Source organism: Watersipora subatra, chromosome 6 (genome assembly GCF_963576615.1).
Source record: "Watersipora subatra chromosome 6, tzWatSuba1.1, whole genome shotgun sequence".
Lineage (NCBI taxonomy): Eukaryota > Metazoa > Bryozoa > Gymnolaemata > Cheilostomatida > Watersiporidae > Watersipora > Watersipora subatra.
This window is the reverse complement of record NC_088713.1, coordinates 43,635,181-43,654,996: the sequence shown is the minus strand read 5'-3', so window position 1 is coordinate 43,654,996 and position 19,816 is coordinate 43,635,181. Positions and strand designations below refer to the sequence as shown.

The window sequence follows — 19,816 nt, the reverse complement described above, 5'->3', positions numbered from 1 at the left end:
AACATAAAATGAAGGCATAGCAATATAGTATAACGAACAAATAACAATGATGAAATAAAAATAACAACGTATATAAAGTATGTGCAGGAATTACAAAATCATGGCCCGGCGTCCACCACACTAGTGTATTGAAAACAGCACAATATTATGCACCTGATTTGTTTTCAAGAAAATTCTTTTTATTTTAGCATAGATAAATTTATGAGATAACTCTTTGAGCTACATTTATGAGATAACTCTATGAGCTACATTTATGAGATAACTTTATGAGATACCTTTATGATATAACATGAGGTACCTTTACTAAATACCTTCATCAGTAGCCTTCATAAAATTCCTTTGTAAGATACCTTTATGAAATGCCTTTATGAGATACTTTATGAGATAACATTATGAAATGCTTCTATGAGATACCTTTATGAAAAACCTTTATTAGATATCTTTATGAGATACTTTTATGAAAAACCTTTATTAGATATCTTTATGAGATACTTTTATGAGTTAGGCCTACCTTATGGGCACTGTCACCGATACTACCATCACCCCTTTTACCTCCATTACTGCAAAGCCCTAAGCTTGATGATTAGGTCAATGGGGATTGGTCAACCGTGACTACGGGCTCTTTCCTCTATATTTCGCTTCCATTGGAGATGTGAGAAATATTGAGGCAGACCACCCATATAGTCATACTTAAAGGTTGACTTGCAACAAAATTCACATTACAGTTATTTGATATCAAAAGATTCACCATGCCTTACTCTGTTGTGTTGTAGGTACAAAATATGTAGGAATGTGATTACAAGCTCTTATAGAAGCTCAAAAACGAACAGTTAATCGCAGCCACACGAGACCGCCGTAGTTTGGATTATCTTTTTAAAACGGCTCAAATATGACGTAGCTGTGGTAGATGGTTTCTGTTTACACTTTCATGCAACCTTATTCGTCGAAATGTTTTCACAAATATACTTCACGCATTCAATAAAACCATGTCTATTGTTCTTACGCGTCTATTTTATCGTCATTGTAATGCTGTCACTTTTAGCACTGATATCTTATAACTTACCGTAAAAATTCATTTAATTTTTAAACCTTACCTCGAAAGAGTACATATCATTGTCTGATAATCATGACAAGCCTGTTGGTCACCTGTGATAATCAAAAAGTGCTGAAAAAATTTTTTTCGAAGTATTGAGTCACATGATCAGATTACGACTTGACGATTAGTTGAAGCCGAAACAAAACTGTAAAGTAGCGAGCATTTATATTTGATACGGGGTCTTCGGTAAAACCGAAGTGTTTGTCATAAACTAGTGCAACGATAAGTTTATATAGAGCTTCTTAATGGCCTTTCAATTTACGTGAGAAGATCACGTGACAAGACAATATCCAAACTGTCATGGCTACATCAGAAAAATAAACGAATTCCCATCTACGGCGGCTTTTCGTTTTTGAGCTTTTAAGAGCTTGTAATCACATTTCCACATATTTGACACCTACAACACAACAGAGTAAGACATGGTGAATCTTTTGATACCAAATAACTGCAATGTGAATTTTGTTGCAAGTCAACCTTTAACTGCTAGAGAGGTGTTGCAACAGACCTATAGGTGTTGCTATATCAAATGCAAACACCTCTAGTAAAAATCATCAAAATTTTATATATGTACTATACATAATAATATTAGTAAGCGCGTAATATATTAATATTAGTAACTATAGTTACCTACAGTAATTTCCGTGTATTTAGTGGTTAAGATGTGCAACAAAATGTGAGGTTACAATGTACTATGTGCAGTACCGTACGGTAAGGCGTTCTTATCTTTGAGGCAGACGTATAACATAAACATTGAATTTTACCCAAATAAATTTAGCTTATTAAATATATACTTAAAGCTAAGTTTTAGTATTTATTTTTTAACTATTTTACAGAACTTCAACTTTTTCATTGCTTCAATTTTATCACCTATACTTGCTTTTGGTTTTGTTTTCACAATAGCCAATAACGAATAACACCGAACTGCACGAGATTGAGCATTGTATCTCTTTCATCTATTGTTAGAGACATTTCAGCAAATAGAGTATCGGTATATTTGTTATACTGATATAATCAGCCCACCGACTGCCAAATATGAATTTTGAGAGAAATTTTGTTGATATCGTAAGGTAAAAAACCGGTTGAGTGGAAAGGGCAAAAAATCAGATAACAGTGCTATAGCAACCCAAAGGTGCACCGTACTAAATTTTTCATTTTCTATAATTTACTTTTTCTATAAGAGCTGCTAACTGCATGACGTGCCTGACCATGTAAAATTGACAGTTTGAAAACAGTACTTCGGGGTCTATCAGCTCATGACTAATCTTGCTGTTAACTTCATACATTCCAAAGAATATTAATTGAACCCTCAAATAATTCTCCTGAAAACAAATCGGGTGCATAATACAGTGTTGTTTTCAATACACTAGCGTTTATTCTGCAAACAGCTATTATAAAAACAATCTGATAAATATTCACTGCAATAAATCCTTCTGCTAGTGATTAAGTTTGAAAGTACAAGAGTTTCTATCTTAAGCCTGGTTTCCATATGACAGCGCGAAGCGCGCAACAAGGTGCACGACGTCGTGCGTAGGCCAGCTGTGATGTGGAAACGTCAATGCACGACGATAGCGTGACATGCGTACGCTGATCATAAGAATAAACAGAATGGACCCTTGTGATGAGTGTGGTCGATGATGTATCCCACATTCAAATGGAGAGCTGTTTTCCGAAGAACTCGGTCTCCTATACGAAAGAGTAAGCCTGGTTTTCCTATAACATCACAAGGTCGCAACGGAGGACTGTTTTCCGAAGAAATCGGTCTCCCGTACGAAAAAGTAAAGAACTTACCCACCCTGTCCAATGCAAGCATGACGCCTATGCGTGCTATGGAAACACTGCATCGCAGCCCAAGAAATGCATTGCGCACGATCATTGGGCCATGCACAATCATTCCGCTATCATATGGAAACCAGGCTTTAGCTGTTAGCCAGGCGTTATCACATCACTGTCACTGTGTATGCATGTGTGTGTCTTCATGTACCGCTATGTGATATGTAGAGGAGGATACGCATCAATAACCACGACTAGTTAGTTACTCATTTATTACTAGTCATTCGTTTAACAGATGGTCATCATGGTCCTACCTAATCTATCTGTGTTACTATACTTACTCGTTAAAAGATTACACTTACTCTGGGAGACAGTGTTGAAGTTTGTCTGGAAACTTAATGGTGAGTTGTAATAAGGTCACAGACATTAGGTGTTATTCTCTGTATGACCACATCCTTGGCATGTTTACTTGCTTAATTGTCTCTCTTTCATCACTTAAACTCACAGCTAAACAAATTTACTCCACTCAATGCTGTTATCTAGCTTTGTTTCAGCAGAAATCCAACTGTAACAATCTATGAGTGTGGCCCAAATTCAACTCTTACACAGTGTTGAGTGACATATATGTTAAATGCTAAATGTTTTAATGCTGTAGCGAATGCATAAAGTCTAGACTATTCCATAGAATATGTGAGTCCCACAATCATAGTTCTCTGGTTAGTTTAAATTTTTTCTTTTCGCTTTTTGAGGTTATTCCTTTTGTTATTGGTTTACCAACTGTTTTGATTTGCCATTTAAACAAAGCAGTATCTATACTGTCTCCTTTGCCTTTGATGTATCGTGCGTTCAAATGATTTTTTCACTCACTTACACTCATTAGCTAAAATCTTCAACTTTATATTCAAGTTTTCTGTTTCGTACTTTAACTTGCTACAATGATATGAATTACGTCTGTTTTCCAATTAACCATACGAGTCAACTCTTAATGCTACCCACATAATTACACTTTCATAAATATATTAAATATTGAAACTAGAAAACTGGTTTTATGATGGCAAAGTATTGAGTATTGCTGTTGATTTTTCTGTAGCTTGTTTAAATAATATGATACTAAGTATTATAATAATGCTTTAACAACTTACAAAAGCTTCAGACTACGTTTTACTTTTTGTAATATTAAAGCAGTTTGTACCTTTTAAGAAAGCATTCTGGGAAGGCATAATAATAATTATTAAGCTGGTTTCAAACACTGCTATTGTTTTAGTAAAGATTTAGGATACTAGCTTAGGTTAGTAACTAAATAATTAGACTTATGCAAGTATATAGTAGACGCGCCTACAATGTAAATTTCACATTACACAAAGAGTTATGAAAAGTTTTTGCTTCAAACTGCACAACAACTTTTTATGTAATGTATAGTTTGAAGTTGGTGCAAGTTTACAAATTTGATTTGAACAATGTACATTCCGTGGTCAGCCTTGAAAATATTGCTTTGTCACGCTTAAAAAAGAAAACGGCTTTACCATTACACCTAACGTCAAAAACTATTATATATACATGTACTGGTGCCCTGACAGTCTAGTTCGCCATAAGAAAAAAAGATTTGTGTCGATAAAATGCCTACGCAGCTGCGCAACTATTTCGTTAGAGTGTCGGTCAATCGGTCTGAGTGTTGTGAGTTGAAGTGCCGTCTAAAGCTATCTTTTATCATGTCCTTGAACTTATTCGATAGATAAACAGACAGACAGATATATGTTGCTTTTATTATAGTAAAGTTATTTTGTTGTTTTACTTTATTTTGGACACATCAAACATTTTTATTGTTTGTCTCTTGCTAAATAGACTACCCAGAATAAAAAAACTTGAAGTAAGTTATCATTAAGATGTGCATTCTATCTAACCCACTGTAAAATTACCGCAATCATGAAACACGAACCAAGTGAAAATGATAGCAAAAAGGAGAAACGTTTTCGGTTTAAACCAATAAGGCTAATTACAATACAGTCATTAAATAAAAAAGTAAGTCTTTTTTATTTTGAAAGACTGAAGGAATGAATTTGAAAAAATCTTGGAAGATATTAGGCAACTCACATGTATTTTACTTTTCGTATAACGTAAAATAACTAAAATGTAAATATTCCTGGCACAGATTGTCTATGTTGTATTAGAGTTAAAAATAGAAATCAGTTTGTCCCAGTATATATATATATATATATATATATATATATATATATATATATATATATATATATATATATATATATATATATATATATATATATATATATATATATATATATATATATATATATATATATATATATATATATATATATATACTCAAAATATGTAGGATGGGAGGCCCCCTAATAAGAGGCCTTCGTATATATAAAAATTATTTAAAATGTGTATAGCAAATTGATAATAGGAGGCGGAACAATTTTGCCTCCTATCGTGGATATATTTTTAATTTCGTTAGAGGTAGTTTTGAACTTGGAGTTGTCTCCTCGTTGATTTGTGTCCAAAATTAATGAATTCTTTGGTAAAATTTGTTCACACTACAAAAGTTAAGTCTCCTTACACCAAAGTTTGCCATAAAATGCACAACTGATGGCTGCCAGCAGAGCTTTTATAGGCAGGTCTTTATCAGGCATGAAATCAAAGTGTTTTGTGATGTAAAAGAAAAACAAACCAATTATGAATTGAATTACCAAGAAGTGGTTTGGGAATATAAAACCACAAAACTGATGGTTTGATTTCGAAGATGATCTTTCGAACTTGTCTGTAAATTGGCTACTTTTCCACAAAGTACAAAAATTCATAGCATTTTATTTATTGCAGAACAAATATAGTTTGCAAATGTGGATGTTGGCTGACTGGTTATGGTCATGGCAAAAAGGGACTGAATGGTAGTTACTAGAACAGCTGGTTTACCTAACATTTTTATCCAAAAAGTTGTAAATGCATTAAAACCAACTAAATTAGTTTGTATTTTATTACCTCCCAAGGGTGCCAAAAATAAATAGCACACATCAATAAGTTTATGCAAACATAGTATGATCATGCAGAACTACGCTAAAAAATTTGTCTTTGGTTATTAATGTTAATTAATCAACAACATATTGATACTTAATTAAAAAAATACGATACAATAACAAATAAATTTAAAAGATAATTTCTACAAAAGTAGAAACACCATTATTCAAAGACATACAAAATGTTCACAATGTGTTTTTATTATTTTGTATGATTCATCAGGGTCAGTTTATAAAATATAGTTATAATGTTTTTATTTTGAATTGTAAAATCAAGCTATTGAAATCTAAGGTTATATACCTATGTACTTATACGTATGTACATATATATAATTTAAGTGCGCATGTAACAATCATAGGATATGGAATGTTCAACAATAGATAGAAAGTAAACTTCGACTTCACCCTGACATTCTAAATCACTGCAAAATAATTTTGATGAAAAAGTTGCTAATCTGATGCTTCTATGGAAAGAATCGTTTTTACAGGGGAGATAAATCCTAAAAAATCATTTTTATCAAATCTCTCATAGAAGTGGAAATTACAGCTACGGCACTTCTTCAGCTTTGAATTATCCATACAACAATTAGTCTAAAGCACTGCATAAATTTCCCCTGAAAAACGGCGCAAATGGAAATGCAAGATAAACTGCCTTGGCGCACGGCCTATACTGCTTGAAAGTGTTAATCGACTTCTTAACAGGTGTTCAGAAAACCATGAACAGGCCATTAAGCATGCCACTAATTAACAAGCTTACACTGTTCTGTCTACAATTGAACAAACATACTGTGAGAATCGTATGCAGCTAGTTTTGCGATGAAGGCAGCAAAACGCCAGTTATTTTGTTTTAGTTCATTGGCTACTACTACAATGATGCATCAATAGTTACAAAGAAGATATTTTCTTGCTTCCACTAGCATTTTATATTTATATAATTGTAAATAATAAAACATTGCCTTTTGCCAATAAAATGCTACCTTATCAAGCAGAGAGTGTTTAAGCGCATTACTTCATTTAATGAAGAACCAGTTCAGGCATTCTTTTTCTACCTGTTTTAATAACAGCACATCAAACAGAACAGACACTAGTCAATCATTTCTATAGTATATGGAATTTTTGTCTGGGCCTCTGAAGCCAGGGTTAGAGATTTAGAAATCGTTGTTTTTATTGGTTTCAAATGTGTGGTATACAGCTACCTTAATGCATGCAACTACCTGAGTCAACTACCTTAATGCATGCAATAATGAGCTGCCTTCTTTAAGGATAGAATAATCAAAAATATACTTATTCTCTGCACATTATCGACACACATGACCATTCCTCAAGATACAGCGGACTGCCATGGGACTAGTAATAATAATAACAATAATAACTGTAAAGTATGAAGGCCGCGTTCTGAAGAAATACACAAGGACCAGAGTGAAGAAATTATACATATTTTAAATGAACTGATAACTAATAATGAAGAAGGAATACAAATATAGAATTTAGAGAAAAACGGAAATTTGCTATGCTAGATAATATACACCGAAACTGATGAATGAAAAATAACAAATAAAAACAAGTAATCAGAGAGTACGGGGACACAAAAGTGGATGATAAGAAGAAGCCTTTAGAAAGAGGTAGATAGTCTAATAACAGCAGCACAAGACTAAGCACTGCAAACCAATGCCAGGAAAGCATGGATTGAGGAGAGTATGAATGATGTTAAATTCAGATTGTGTAAGACAAAAGATGTACCAGCCATATTGTAAATGAGTGCTCAAAGATTGCACAAACATAATACAACCATCGACATGATCAAGTGACTGCAGCAGGTTGCTGGACTTTCTGTGAGAAGCATCACATGCCACACACAGCATATTGGTATAACCATAGGGTAGAGCCAGTGTCTGAAAATGACAAAATGAAAGGTTTAGAACTAATCATAAAAGAAACAACATGGGTTAAGATTAGTTATATAACCATCCCAGGTGATGCAAGAGTAAAAAAAAGATATTAAGAAGATGTACAAAGGGCAAGATTTGAGCTTTGAAGGCTGGAGAATGTCCAAGCGAAAGTGTTATCTGTAGTAATTGGAGTGATTGAGACATTAATCAGCTAGCTTTTCTCATATCTCTCTGAGGGCAGTGCTCAACAGTTTTTCAAACAACTTAGAAAACAGTGCTGCTCAGAGCTAGATTTCTTATGAATACTGATGAATCTAAAATCAGTTAAAATAGTAGGATTTGCAGAAAGCACTTCTCCATAAATTGTCAGAATTATCTTCTCTTTCCTTAGTTTACAAACAAGAGCCCTCTTTATGTAATGGTCCATATCAGTGACTATACTCATATAGGTATACTTTATAGGAATATTTATGTCAAATTTTAAGGAAGACTCCTCAGTAGAAGGACTCGTTAAAGTCAAATTCCTCAAGCTAAGGCCTTGGCTCACCTACTACCAGCCACTCGGTTGTGAAGACAGTTTTTAGAATGATACTAAAAATATTAATAAAAACCGTGTCTGTCCATCTGTCTAAAGCTAAATATAGAGGTTAGGAAAAACATTGCACAGAGAATTGAACTCAAAATATTTGGCGGAGCAGCTGTGCACCCTAACGATGGCTCAGCTTAACCACCTTGCAGCTATGTGTAATAATTTTGAAAATTCAGCGTGCCAGACTGACAGGGTAGGCTACTAGTTTTCTGGTAATGACAGCCCTGGACCTCCTTGGTTCCAAGCCATGGTTGGATGTTTGGGATAAACATTGCATAATAGGGAAGTCAAACCTACAACATGCAAACTGATTCCCAAGAATGCCGCTACCAGCGTCGACCATTCAGCTTCAATTGGTTTAAATTGTTTGCCTAGGCATACTCACTATACTTTATTGACACATCTGTTAGTGTAGGCTGTACTGGTATATATAAACAGTTTGGAAAAACTTGTTTGTTGATAATCTACTCATGACACACTTACATCTGCATAACATTACCATGGTTGACAGTTAGTTGTGAAGATAGCTTGCACATTACTTTCATAACAATATCGTTTACCAAAGATAAAGGGCAGATGTGCTTTGCTATTCTCAAGCAATTATCTGTGTCGCTTAAAAAATGATACTACTGAATAAATGGGCTGTTTGCTTAGTTTGTGTGACAAGCATGCAAAATTTAATAAAATTTTCTGTAATAGGTTAAGACTGAAAAGTTGCAACGCAAACATTATTTTTGAAAAATAAATTCCTGCTGTGATAATTTGCTGAGATATAGTTTTTAGAATTTGGCCCATTCATGAAACATTACTGCCAGAGACAGTTAAAAGAAAAACACAAGGATAATGAGAGCTTAGAAGATTAGGTCGTCACACTGACCAAGAACACTCCTAGCAATCTTGTACTATGGCTAGAAAATCAGCAAAGAGCAACAAAAATTTGTAAAAACTATTTAAAAGAACACTACCACTGATTAGTTTACACTCTCATCCATCTACAAATAGAACTGGTTGGAATTTGTATTGGGTGATGAAAAGGCTAATGAAAAGGCTGAGCTAATGAACTGCCTATACAAGCATCCAGGCATCTTGTTTGCAGCTTTTGCATATATGCAGGATGAGAAAACTTGTGCTCAGAGGCCACTTATGATGGATAGTCAAAGCTGCCATGATTTTTCGCAAGCTTTTTAAAAACGTGTGGTTCTCCTTGCTGTCTATTTCACGTTAATATAACTCTCGCTGTGCTTCCCGAAATGTCAGCAATTCTTATATGGTTTAAACAGTAATTAAGATGCTTGTGACATTTTAGTCTCAATTTTTATACATAGTTCATTTGCTTTAATATCTTTAAGGCAATTTTACCTGTCAAGTATTTGAAGAGTTAATCAAAAAGTATTGAAGTTTTTTTATCATATGGAATTTTGCTGGTGGTTTTCGGAGTTCGTACAAGCAGGATATTTTAAGATTAAAATTTGCGAAACTCAATTCCAGTTACAATGCTCACAAGAAAAGAAATGTGCCCAGACCTCAAAAATTACATCAATAGTCATGCTTGTTGTTTATCAAAATACACATACTGTCTCATTATCAATGATTCCTCATGTGTTCATACAGTAGTTAATGGAAAACAATGGGACTAATTCTAATCAACCTATCTTTAGAAAAATTTGAAACAGCTATAGCAATGTGTCTAAGTATAGGCCTATATTTTAATTTTCATTTAAACAACCATAAGCAAACGCAAAATAAGATGTATGTCAATAAAGATGCATAACACTGCAACTTGGCTGCAATAGCCGATGGCATCACGGGAGGAAAAAACAGGAAGTGCAACGATTGACATAATTTTTGGAGAAATATTTTTCTTCTGAGCCTTATAATTGCACTTAAATGTTAACAATTTTAATTTTGAAACATCCCAGCAACCAAATCACATAAAACCACATGCAGAAATTCAACAAATTGAAAAATGCCAATAGTTTTTTAAAACACTTTTTAAAATTTTATGTAATGAACCCTTTCAAAATATTTGTTTCAAAAAGTTTATGGAAATTATTTGCCAAATAATGACATCAAGATTAGTTATGCGTTATACTCAATAAATAGTAGGTAAAAGTTGCAACAATTTACATGTAGATGACATCAACATTTTAATATTTTCATGAAAAACGCTTTGATAACTTTAATTAGCTCGTGTCATACATTAAACTCTGCTACAGAAAGCTAAATCTGACAAAAAGTGATTATTTTTAACGTCTGTGAATTTTTTTGGTGGACTGCATCACAACTGTTGTGTCACACATGAGAGCACATCACATATTACCCAACATATATAAAAAAGAGTCGTTGTTAGCTCATTTGTTTTTTAGGATATGATGCTACCTCGCAACGCTTGTAGGCTTATACTGTTTTCTGTTGGTAGGATTTTTACTGTTAAAAATGTGGTTGTGTCAAATTTGAGTTGATCCTAAAAGAAAGCATTTTTTTCTCTATCAGTTGATATGTTGTATGTTGTGTTAGGCAATCTCATTGCCAAGATATTTGAAGATTAAAATCGGAAAAATATGGTCGCCGTAAAAACGCTCAGGCCAAAAAAACATGCCCAGACTTGCCCAAAATGATGTCACAAGTGAATTTATCTGTCAATATATCTCGTATTCACATCGGCTATTTGCGATAAAAGTCTAGTCCTACGCGGCTCTATCGGCATATACTTTATTTTGTATTTGCTCATGTTGGTTAGAATAAAATTTTAAACCCTACTACAGATACATTATTATGAATGTTTCAAAGGCCTCAAATAACAAAAATTAAAAATTAGTCTTGCTCACTTTTTCTAAATGCTGTGTAAACATTTGAGTACCGACTACCAATTCTACCGGTTTACGGTAATTCTGTCAAGTTAACTGTATAATAAGGTCTTTGTATCAGCACACTTCCGCCGCTACCCACACTAACGATATACAGCCCGTGTCGTATAGGGACATGTCCCTATACGACACTGTATACAGCCTCCCGAAAGCCCCGCCCACATTATGTCCGTCGCCAATCCTTGGTGCGGGGCCGTATATCATTGCCAACACTGAAAACTAGTTTCTTACTACCTTTGAAAATAATATACATAGGGATAGAGTTTTAAGGATGAGAAGTCTGCTGCAAACTGGATTTGAACTCACATTCTCCAGCTCTGCGGACATCCATATACCGTATCCAATTCAATACAATATTCTGTAAATCATGTTTTGCATTATCGTCAACAATATAATGCTATTATATAATTTTTACAAGCAAAATATTTTCATCCCGGCATAAAGCTTTTATTAAAAATATTCATCAATTCGTGGCCACTCACATAGTTTTAGCTGTTACAATAAGACAAATTCATCTACTGCAAGAAACTTAAACAAAACATGGTTTATACAGCACACATTCAAGTCTCTCTTTTCCCTTTATGGCAGTTTCTATACTGACAAAGCTGCTTCGGATGGTGGGACGACATAAACATCCTGTAATCAGTAACACAAAGGCAATAAAAATATGTCATTCATAAATATGTCATTCTAAAGCATATCTACTGAAAGCTTTCAAATTGGGAGTTTGATAGACTGCGAGTGTAATTTTAAAAACGAATAAACGTTTAACAAAGGCACAAGTACGCCAAGCCAACGATTCGGAGCTTCGGTTCTGGAAATTAAAGATTTGCATTGATCAATCGATTTTCTTCACTTTCTACAAGTGAAAAGTGAACATCTAAAGTCAAATCATGAATCTAATTTACTACATAAAACTGCCACAGAAAATTTGAAGCAAATGTAGCTAGGAGAACCGATAAAAAAACATAAAAAGATAATTAGTGATAGCAAAAATGTATAATTTTATTAATTAGTACATGTATTATTGAGTACTAAAATATTACCTTTAGTAGATTCATCAATCTAAGCCATTGTATTGCTAGATGCTAAAGATTAGAAAGAAGCCATCAAAAATTCACTGTACATACGTATCTCGCACGCGCAGGAAATTACATTTCAGCCTCAAACAGGGAAATATAATCTGAATGTAAACTCAACAGGAAACTTTATAGGAGAATCATAGTAAAAGATAAATTTATCTCCATTTTCCAATCTTCCTCCGTAGAACTTTTACTACCTGATGCCAAGAAAACTCACAGTCACCTTCGCAGCAATTTTTACAATCATGTTGTTCGCCAATAAAACGTGTCGATCGAGTAATTCATTAAAGTAACGATGTTAATTAATTTAGTAAATATCGATGTCCATGCGATTTAATAATATAGTAATATTCCTAAATTTGAGATCACAGCCAACGCGTCTTACGACTGACAACATTTGTTACGGCCTATATAAAAATTCTACGCTGATGATTGACTAAGGAAGCTACCTCATATTTATCGCTCGTGGTTTCTTTTCAGATATATTGCTTGTGACGTCACGAAAGAAGCACCCGCTGGAACGTGAGCTTTTTAAAAGCGGCCCCCACTTAAATGCATATATCTCTGAACAGGGTTGTCTACAAAGACAAAAATGGCATCAAATTGTAGCTGATGTTTCAGCCTTTTATGGGTCTTAATTTAATTAAATCAAATTTTTTGACGCAACCACATCTTTAAAGCCTTTGTAAGATATATAGTTGGGGTCTGAAAAGTGAAAACATGACAAGCTACATCAAATTTACATACTTGAGCAGTAGCAACTGCTTTGCTTCAAGGAAAGCTTTTAGAAGTTAATTTCTTTTCAGCCTTTGAAGTTTTTCGTGACTCTGAGTTAGGAAAGAAAATTTTAGTTTACCAACGCAAGTGTGTTACTATGCTACATTGTTTTCATGATTGTTTATAAAAATAAAAAATCTCAGTGAGCCGCAGCACTACTAATGTAAGCATTGTTTATAAACTAGCTGAATGCATTTACTTGCCTAGGCATTCTCATTGCGCAAAACTAAAGATTACATTATCTCAAGGAGTATGAACATTGTTAAGAATTTTCTAACAACAGACTTTAAACTTACAGTGAAATGTTGATCACTTGCAACATTTTATTAATTTGCAGTTTTAATAATGTCTATTGAAACAATGCAACTTTTTGTGGTGTATACTTGTACTTTTAGATATAACACTAGACCCATTCAAACCAAGCTCTTGCTGATTAAACTCCGCTAAACAATTGTAATACAATCAGACTGCTGATTTGTGTGAATGGTTCAGAGTTGTGATGGGTTAAATCTGTACTGTGTAATTGCAGCTCAGTAAACAGTAATTTTCCACCGCATTACAACTTTACAAGGCAAAATGGACATTTTCTGTTACTTAAACCGTGCTCCTACTGTAATTTTCCTACTTTCATCCACTGCCTATTTACTTTCATGACTCATTACTTAAAACCCAGCAATTCATACATAGTACTAATGCACATTCTTAAAAACTTGAAACTGCATGCGTACTGCAATTGTGAATTAGTATGAAAATGATACTGTGAACCAGCTGACACTACTGACTTTCTAAGCATCTGTACTGCATTGTACAAGATCGTCCAATACTATTGTTAGCACTACTGAACTTGTCTAGTAAGTCCCATATCATATTCCAGATTCCAATCATATAAGCTACAATATGCTAGTGGTGATCAACTTGTTTGCCTAATTACATTCAAATTTTAATATCATCCACATCTTGCAATTGTGTTGCAATTTTCAACACTATACTTGATTTTGGAATGATATTTCATGAAAATGTACTGTGCATGTATGTACAATCAACCGTAATGCAGAGGTTTTTATTGCTTGTAACACTACAAAATGTACCTTAGCAACACTTCCACTGTATCTAGCATTGCACACTGTGCAGAAGGTAATACTGTCACTGATATAATACTCATTAGTATGCATTATAAAAGACTTGTACAGCATGTATAGTGCATACTACCCATAGTAAAAGTTTGTAATGCAATTATCCTGACGGCATCATGGCTGTGACACACTTACTAGTGCTACTGCACGGCTAATGCAAATATATAGATGTCTAGACTGGCAATTGTTGAAATTGCTATGAGTTTTATATCCAAGCACAAGTGAGGGCAGTGCTCATTAATGAGTAGTTATGTTTTCTCATAATGGTGACAACCCTGACCATGGTTTTATGTCAACTGTTAATCCGCTTAATCTGCAAGAATAACGTAATCCCCTACCAAAGCTAAGTGATTAGAATAACATAAAAATGTTTTGTGACCTTGTCTTTAAACCTTGCAGTTACATGATATTGACATGTTGGTATGAAGTTTATTTTACTGGCTAATGGAAAAATTGGTAAAAGCAAGTGATGTTGTGTGGAAATAAAAGAAAAGAGCAATTATAATGACTCAAAAACTTAACAACTTTTAATAGCAAACCTTTTGTGAGATCAGGATATTTTGTGGCATCAAAGTTGCGGCATAGTATGCAGGATAGTCTGTTGACGTGCTTTAGACAACAGAGATTAAAAAAACCCGAGGTACATCGAGCCCAATTCTATACCTATCAAACATCATCAATCTGAAACAAAACTTGTGTAGTGTTTCTAGCTTTTCCATAGCTCTATCTAATAAATATGAAAAAAAATTAAATGAAACAGCAAGCAGTTGCAGTGAATAACTTTGTTATATATGCATAGGACATGATATGTTCTCATGATTGGCCTATGATTTACAGACTACCCTAGGACACTTATATTTCGCTAGTATTTAGTTTCGTGAGTAGCATACAAAGTAAAATTTCGCTGGAACTTAATTTCGCAGCTCTGATGAGTGCGAAAATATAGTGATGTGAAAATAAATGCAGTGGAACAAACATTAGATTCCTCAGGTCCAGTTCGCTGGTACGAAATATTTTTCTGGTACGAAATATTTGGGACTACCGTACTGTTTGGACTATAAACCGCACCTCTATATAAACTACATGTGCTTTATTTTCCAAAAACGATAATAAAACAATACATAAGCCGCACCTTACTATAGGCCGCAGAACTAAGGACTGTGCTTTTTAACGCCATTTAAAACGGAACAGTGCAGAACGGCACAGTTTCGTATTATCCGACACTTTTTAACTTGGTGCCTAACGGGACAGTACCGTGAGGCATTGTTTCGTATTTTCTTTCACAGCTAAAAGTGCACTAATTGGAGATTCCCGTTAGTGCGCCCTAGCGGTGAAAGAAAAAGCCACAGAATAAGCCACAGTGATAAGCCGCACCCTTGTAGGCCTACCTATAAGCCGCATAGCTCAAACCATCAGAAAAAAGTAGCTGCTAATTGTCCGAAAAGTACGGTAGTTTGTATTTGTGAACCGCAGGTAGAAATGTGAAGGCTAGATCAATAATGTAATTTGATCGCTTGCTGCCATTTGTTTCCTAGACTATCAATGACGTCAAGCCGCAGTGACTGATTGGTACCAATATTAGAATTCAAGTATTTATAGCACGCGGTTGTGCGGTGGCCATGGCACCGGGTTGTTATTGCTTTTGGTTGGTAATAAAATTCATCACCACAATAATTATTATTCAATTTTATGACTTTTCCTACCAGACTGTCATCCTCATCAGTTACAAATTCAATGACTAAACTAATATCATCATCTTCTTCATTTGTCTAGGCTTTTCCAAAAAAAATTTATTATCTTAATTTGTTTTGTCAAGCTGCTCAGTCGGTGTATTAGCTATAATGAGTTTAGCAAAACATGCCCAATGAGCCAACCACACACGAAAATTGCCTGCATTTCTAATATGACGATTTTATTGTGAATATAAATGAAGAAAGCCATTTATTTTCGCGTTTTCGCTCGTTCGTTGTGATAGTTTAGTTTCGCTCATGAAATTTTCGCGAGAGGCTGTTGCCGCGAAAACGCGAAAGTTAGATGCCGCGAATACATAAGTGTCCTAGGGTAGCTAGATAAAAGGGGTAGCGAGAGGGATTTTCTGTGTTATGAGTCATTGGTTTAACATTACATAACCAGGCTTCATAATTGGTAGCTAAATGAAAGCAGTGGATGTCATTTGGAAACGACCTAGATACTGACATTTCAGTAGATGCTGTAATGCTGAGATAACATTTTACCAAATATTTTACCTTGTATCAATGGTAGTGACAATTTGCCACTACACTGTGTCATCATAGCGCAGTAGCAAGTGATATTTCAGTGCAATCAAATCTTTTGATATGAGTAGGCTTTTACTTTATAGGCTTTAACATATATGTAATAAATTTAAATACTTATATTATTTTTAGCCATTTCTTAAACATATTTCTAGCAAACATCAGCCCCAGACTTCTTTGTTTTCAAGGTGTAATAGATAATTACTTCAACAGATGTGTCCTGACTATATAACAGGTACATTTTTATTAAATACTAATAATCTTTCCAGTCTTTGGTTGTTGGGATGAATAAGATGGAGAGCTGCTGCTGCTTCTGCTGCGATTGGTGTGGCTGAGACTAGGACTATTTTAGGCACCGAGATGTGCACTAATTCTGTTTAGTTTTACGCATTCTCGGCTCATCTTGGTCTACTGTCTCCTCTAGACCTGGTCAGTAAAGCGGCAGTTGTTGTCCTGAGCAATATGGCTTAACAAGCTTACCCTATTGGTGATAAAGCTTCTAAGTTTATAAAGTTTTTTTTTTAAGTTTCAAAGTCTACAATATTTTCAATTTTATTCTACCAAGACGAGCCACAGAAGGCAACAAGGCAATTTTTTCTCAATTATTTTGTGTATTTCATTTTTAGCAAACTGTTGAACTTTTACACACATTAATATTTGTTACATTCACTGCCTATTTCTGATTTCATGTTTATTTTACAATTTATGGCTAATTCTATTCACTTGAGCTGCCTCTAAAACATTTGCACCAATATGTATATTTTAATCTGTTAGAAGTATTTGCAACTGTTTTATATTGATTTACATGTCATGTAGTTCACAATGCAGACTTCACATTGAGCCAGTTGGGTTAAATAGAGTCACATGAACCACAACTTCTCATCATTAAATCTAGCTCTCCATTATGGCTTGTTGCCCTAGATAGGGCATGTTGCTGCAATCACGTAATTAACTTCAAATTGACTGATTTGAAAAAAAAATTCATTGCCGCTTAATGTTAGTGTTTTTTAAACTTTTCTTATTGACAAGCAGTTAGTCATGATGCATTTCGCTTGCCAATAGCTTGTGAAATGTGTGCTGTTTTTTAAGCATTGCAGAAAGCCCTAAGATCTTCAAATAAATCCCATAGGCATACCAGATAGCAGAGATTACCAAAAGGGGTTGGCAAGGCATTAAAATCACTTGTATGGTTCAAACTTGTATGTCCTAGAACATGTTATACAATACAAAAATACTGTTTTTTAAAAATTGTGCTCAAATTTATGCACGCTTTCATCATTGCCTTTTAAACCAATAATTTGGCAAGTCTCTCCCAGCTATTGTTTTAAACATATATGTATATTGTCTATACATATTAGTGTATGTGCTGTAGCGTAGCGTATAAATTAAAACCATCAAAAATGTACACGCCTGATAGTAAACTCTCTCTGTTATATTGAAATCATCAAAGAGTTACAATACTTTTTCTGCATAGGCTAAAGGTCCGGCCACACGTAACGAATTATTCGTTCAATCTGACCGAATCCACGAATTTCACAGAATTCACAGATTTATTCTGCCGAATATCATAGATTCGTCTGAGCTGTGCATGCACACCGAATTCGTTAACGAAACGCGTTTAATTGGCTAACCACTTGTTTTTAGCGAGCACGATTCTAGTAGCTTTGACAAGTGGTATAGTCCAAGACACGTACGACGACACACAATAAAAGTACCACCGCGAAATGACTTGATACATACGATGCAACTGTCAATATGCGCTAGAGATAGCGACTGTTTTTGCGACCGAGCTTTTGTTGCATAAAATAAATTATTATTATTGAAAAAGAAATAATTCATAGTTTTTAAAACATCTAAAATAAAATTCTGGATACACGATGAGAAGTTCCTGTCATGGTGAACCAACGAGAAAGAACCAACAATAGCGCACATAGGCCGTTGCATCGTATGTATCAAGTCATATCGCGGTCATACTTTTATTGTGGGTCGTCGTACGTGTCTTGGACTATACCACTTGTCAAAGCTACTAGAACCGTGCTCGCTAAAAACAATTGGTTAGCCAATTAAAAACGTTTCGTTAACGAATTCGGTGTGCATGCACAGCTCAGACGAATCTATGATATTCGGCAGAATAAATCTGTGAATTCTGTGAAATTCGTGGATTCGGTCAGAATAAACGAATAATTCGTTACGTGTGGCCGGACCTTAAGGTAAGGCCTGCTTCAAACCTGCAGACAGCTGTGTAAACCCTGAGTCTTCATTTATCCAACAGCCAAAAAATTAAACAAATTACGTAGCTGCGTATGGGCATACACCTAATTTAATTGTGCTGATAACCACATTTCTTTCTGTAGGATTTACTATCGCTTGCGTGAACTTGGAGTGCACTCGGGATCGAATCTAAGCTTCAAATCTAGCTCATTTAACTCATCTCATGTCAGCAACGCTTTTTAGTGCAAGTATTATCAATGGAGGACAACTGAGCTGGCAGAAGATCTATGTGGCTGCAAGTTTCTGATTTAGACCAACGTGAGTAGGATAAAACTGTATTTAAGAAATGAAACTGATAATGAAAGCAGCAGGTATGTGTGCTTTTGCTTTAGATTTTACTTTACCTTGAACTTTGGGGACTACATTGGGCTACAGGATTTGTTGTTGTCGCTCATCCAAAGTAACAAAAATATACGACTTTCAATGAAAGCTTGGATGACTGTAGCTTAACATTTGCTTCATACTCAAGTCAAGTCAAGCTCATATGTCAAGCGATTTTCAGGAATCGAGTGTTGCGATCATTGGTAGACATTGGTAGATATGCATCACTGAATAATTTTCCATTGCTAGCTGGTTGTCGGATGCATGCTTTACGTTATATCCTTAAAATCCCAGATTTTTCCAACTTCTTAAAAATTCAAGTGATTCAAAGATCTATAACAAAAGTTTAATTAAAAATGGTTTACAGAAAGAGTTTTTAATTGAATTCTGAAAGAATATATAATTTATATTGTAATACTCATACAAAAATTAGTTCCGTAGGCCTACTATATGCTAATCAAAGCTACCGTTTCAAGGCAAAGGTTAGCAGTAGTTAACCTTTCGGTATAGAGATTCAAGACAAAAAAATTCATGTAAAATAAACGTTTTATAATGCTAGAAGCCTAGAACTAAGTGCCAGCAAAGCTTTGCTAGCAAAGCTTTGTGAAGCGTATTAGATACACATGGCATGAGGAAAATCTGTTGCTGCAGATGTTTATATTATTGATTGATATATTTAATGTGGTTATGTAAACATTGACTGTAGCATATAT

At 34.5% G+C, this 19,816-nt stretch overlaps 1 protein-coding gene across 1 annotated transcript in view; it reads left to right on the top strand.

Annotated features, from left to right (window-relative positions):
* The first annotated feature begins 3,160 nt into the window (after positions 1-3,160).
* LOC137398643 (uncharacterized) overlaps positions 3,161-19,816 on the top strand; it is a 43,404-nt gene continuing 26,748 nt past the window's right edge. Inside the window, exon 1 of the mRNA XM_068084820.1 lies at positions 3,161-3,267. Within this exon, the coding sequence (XP_067940921.1) occupies positions 3,162-3,267 (106 nt within the window). The 5' untranslated portion in view covers position 3,161. The remainder of the gene's footprint in view (positions 3,268-19,816) is intronic.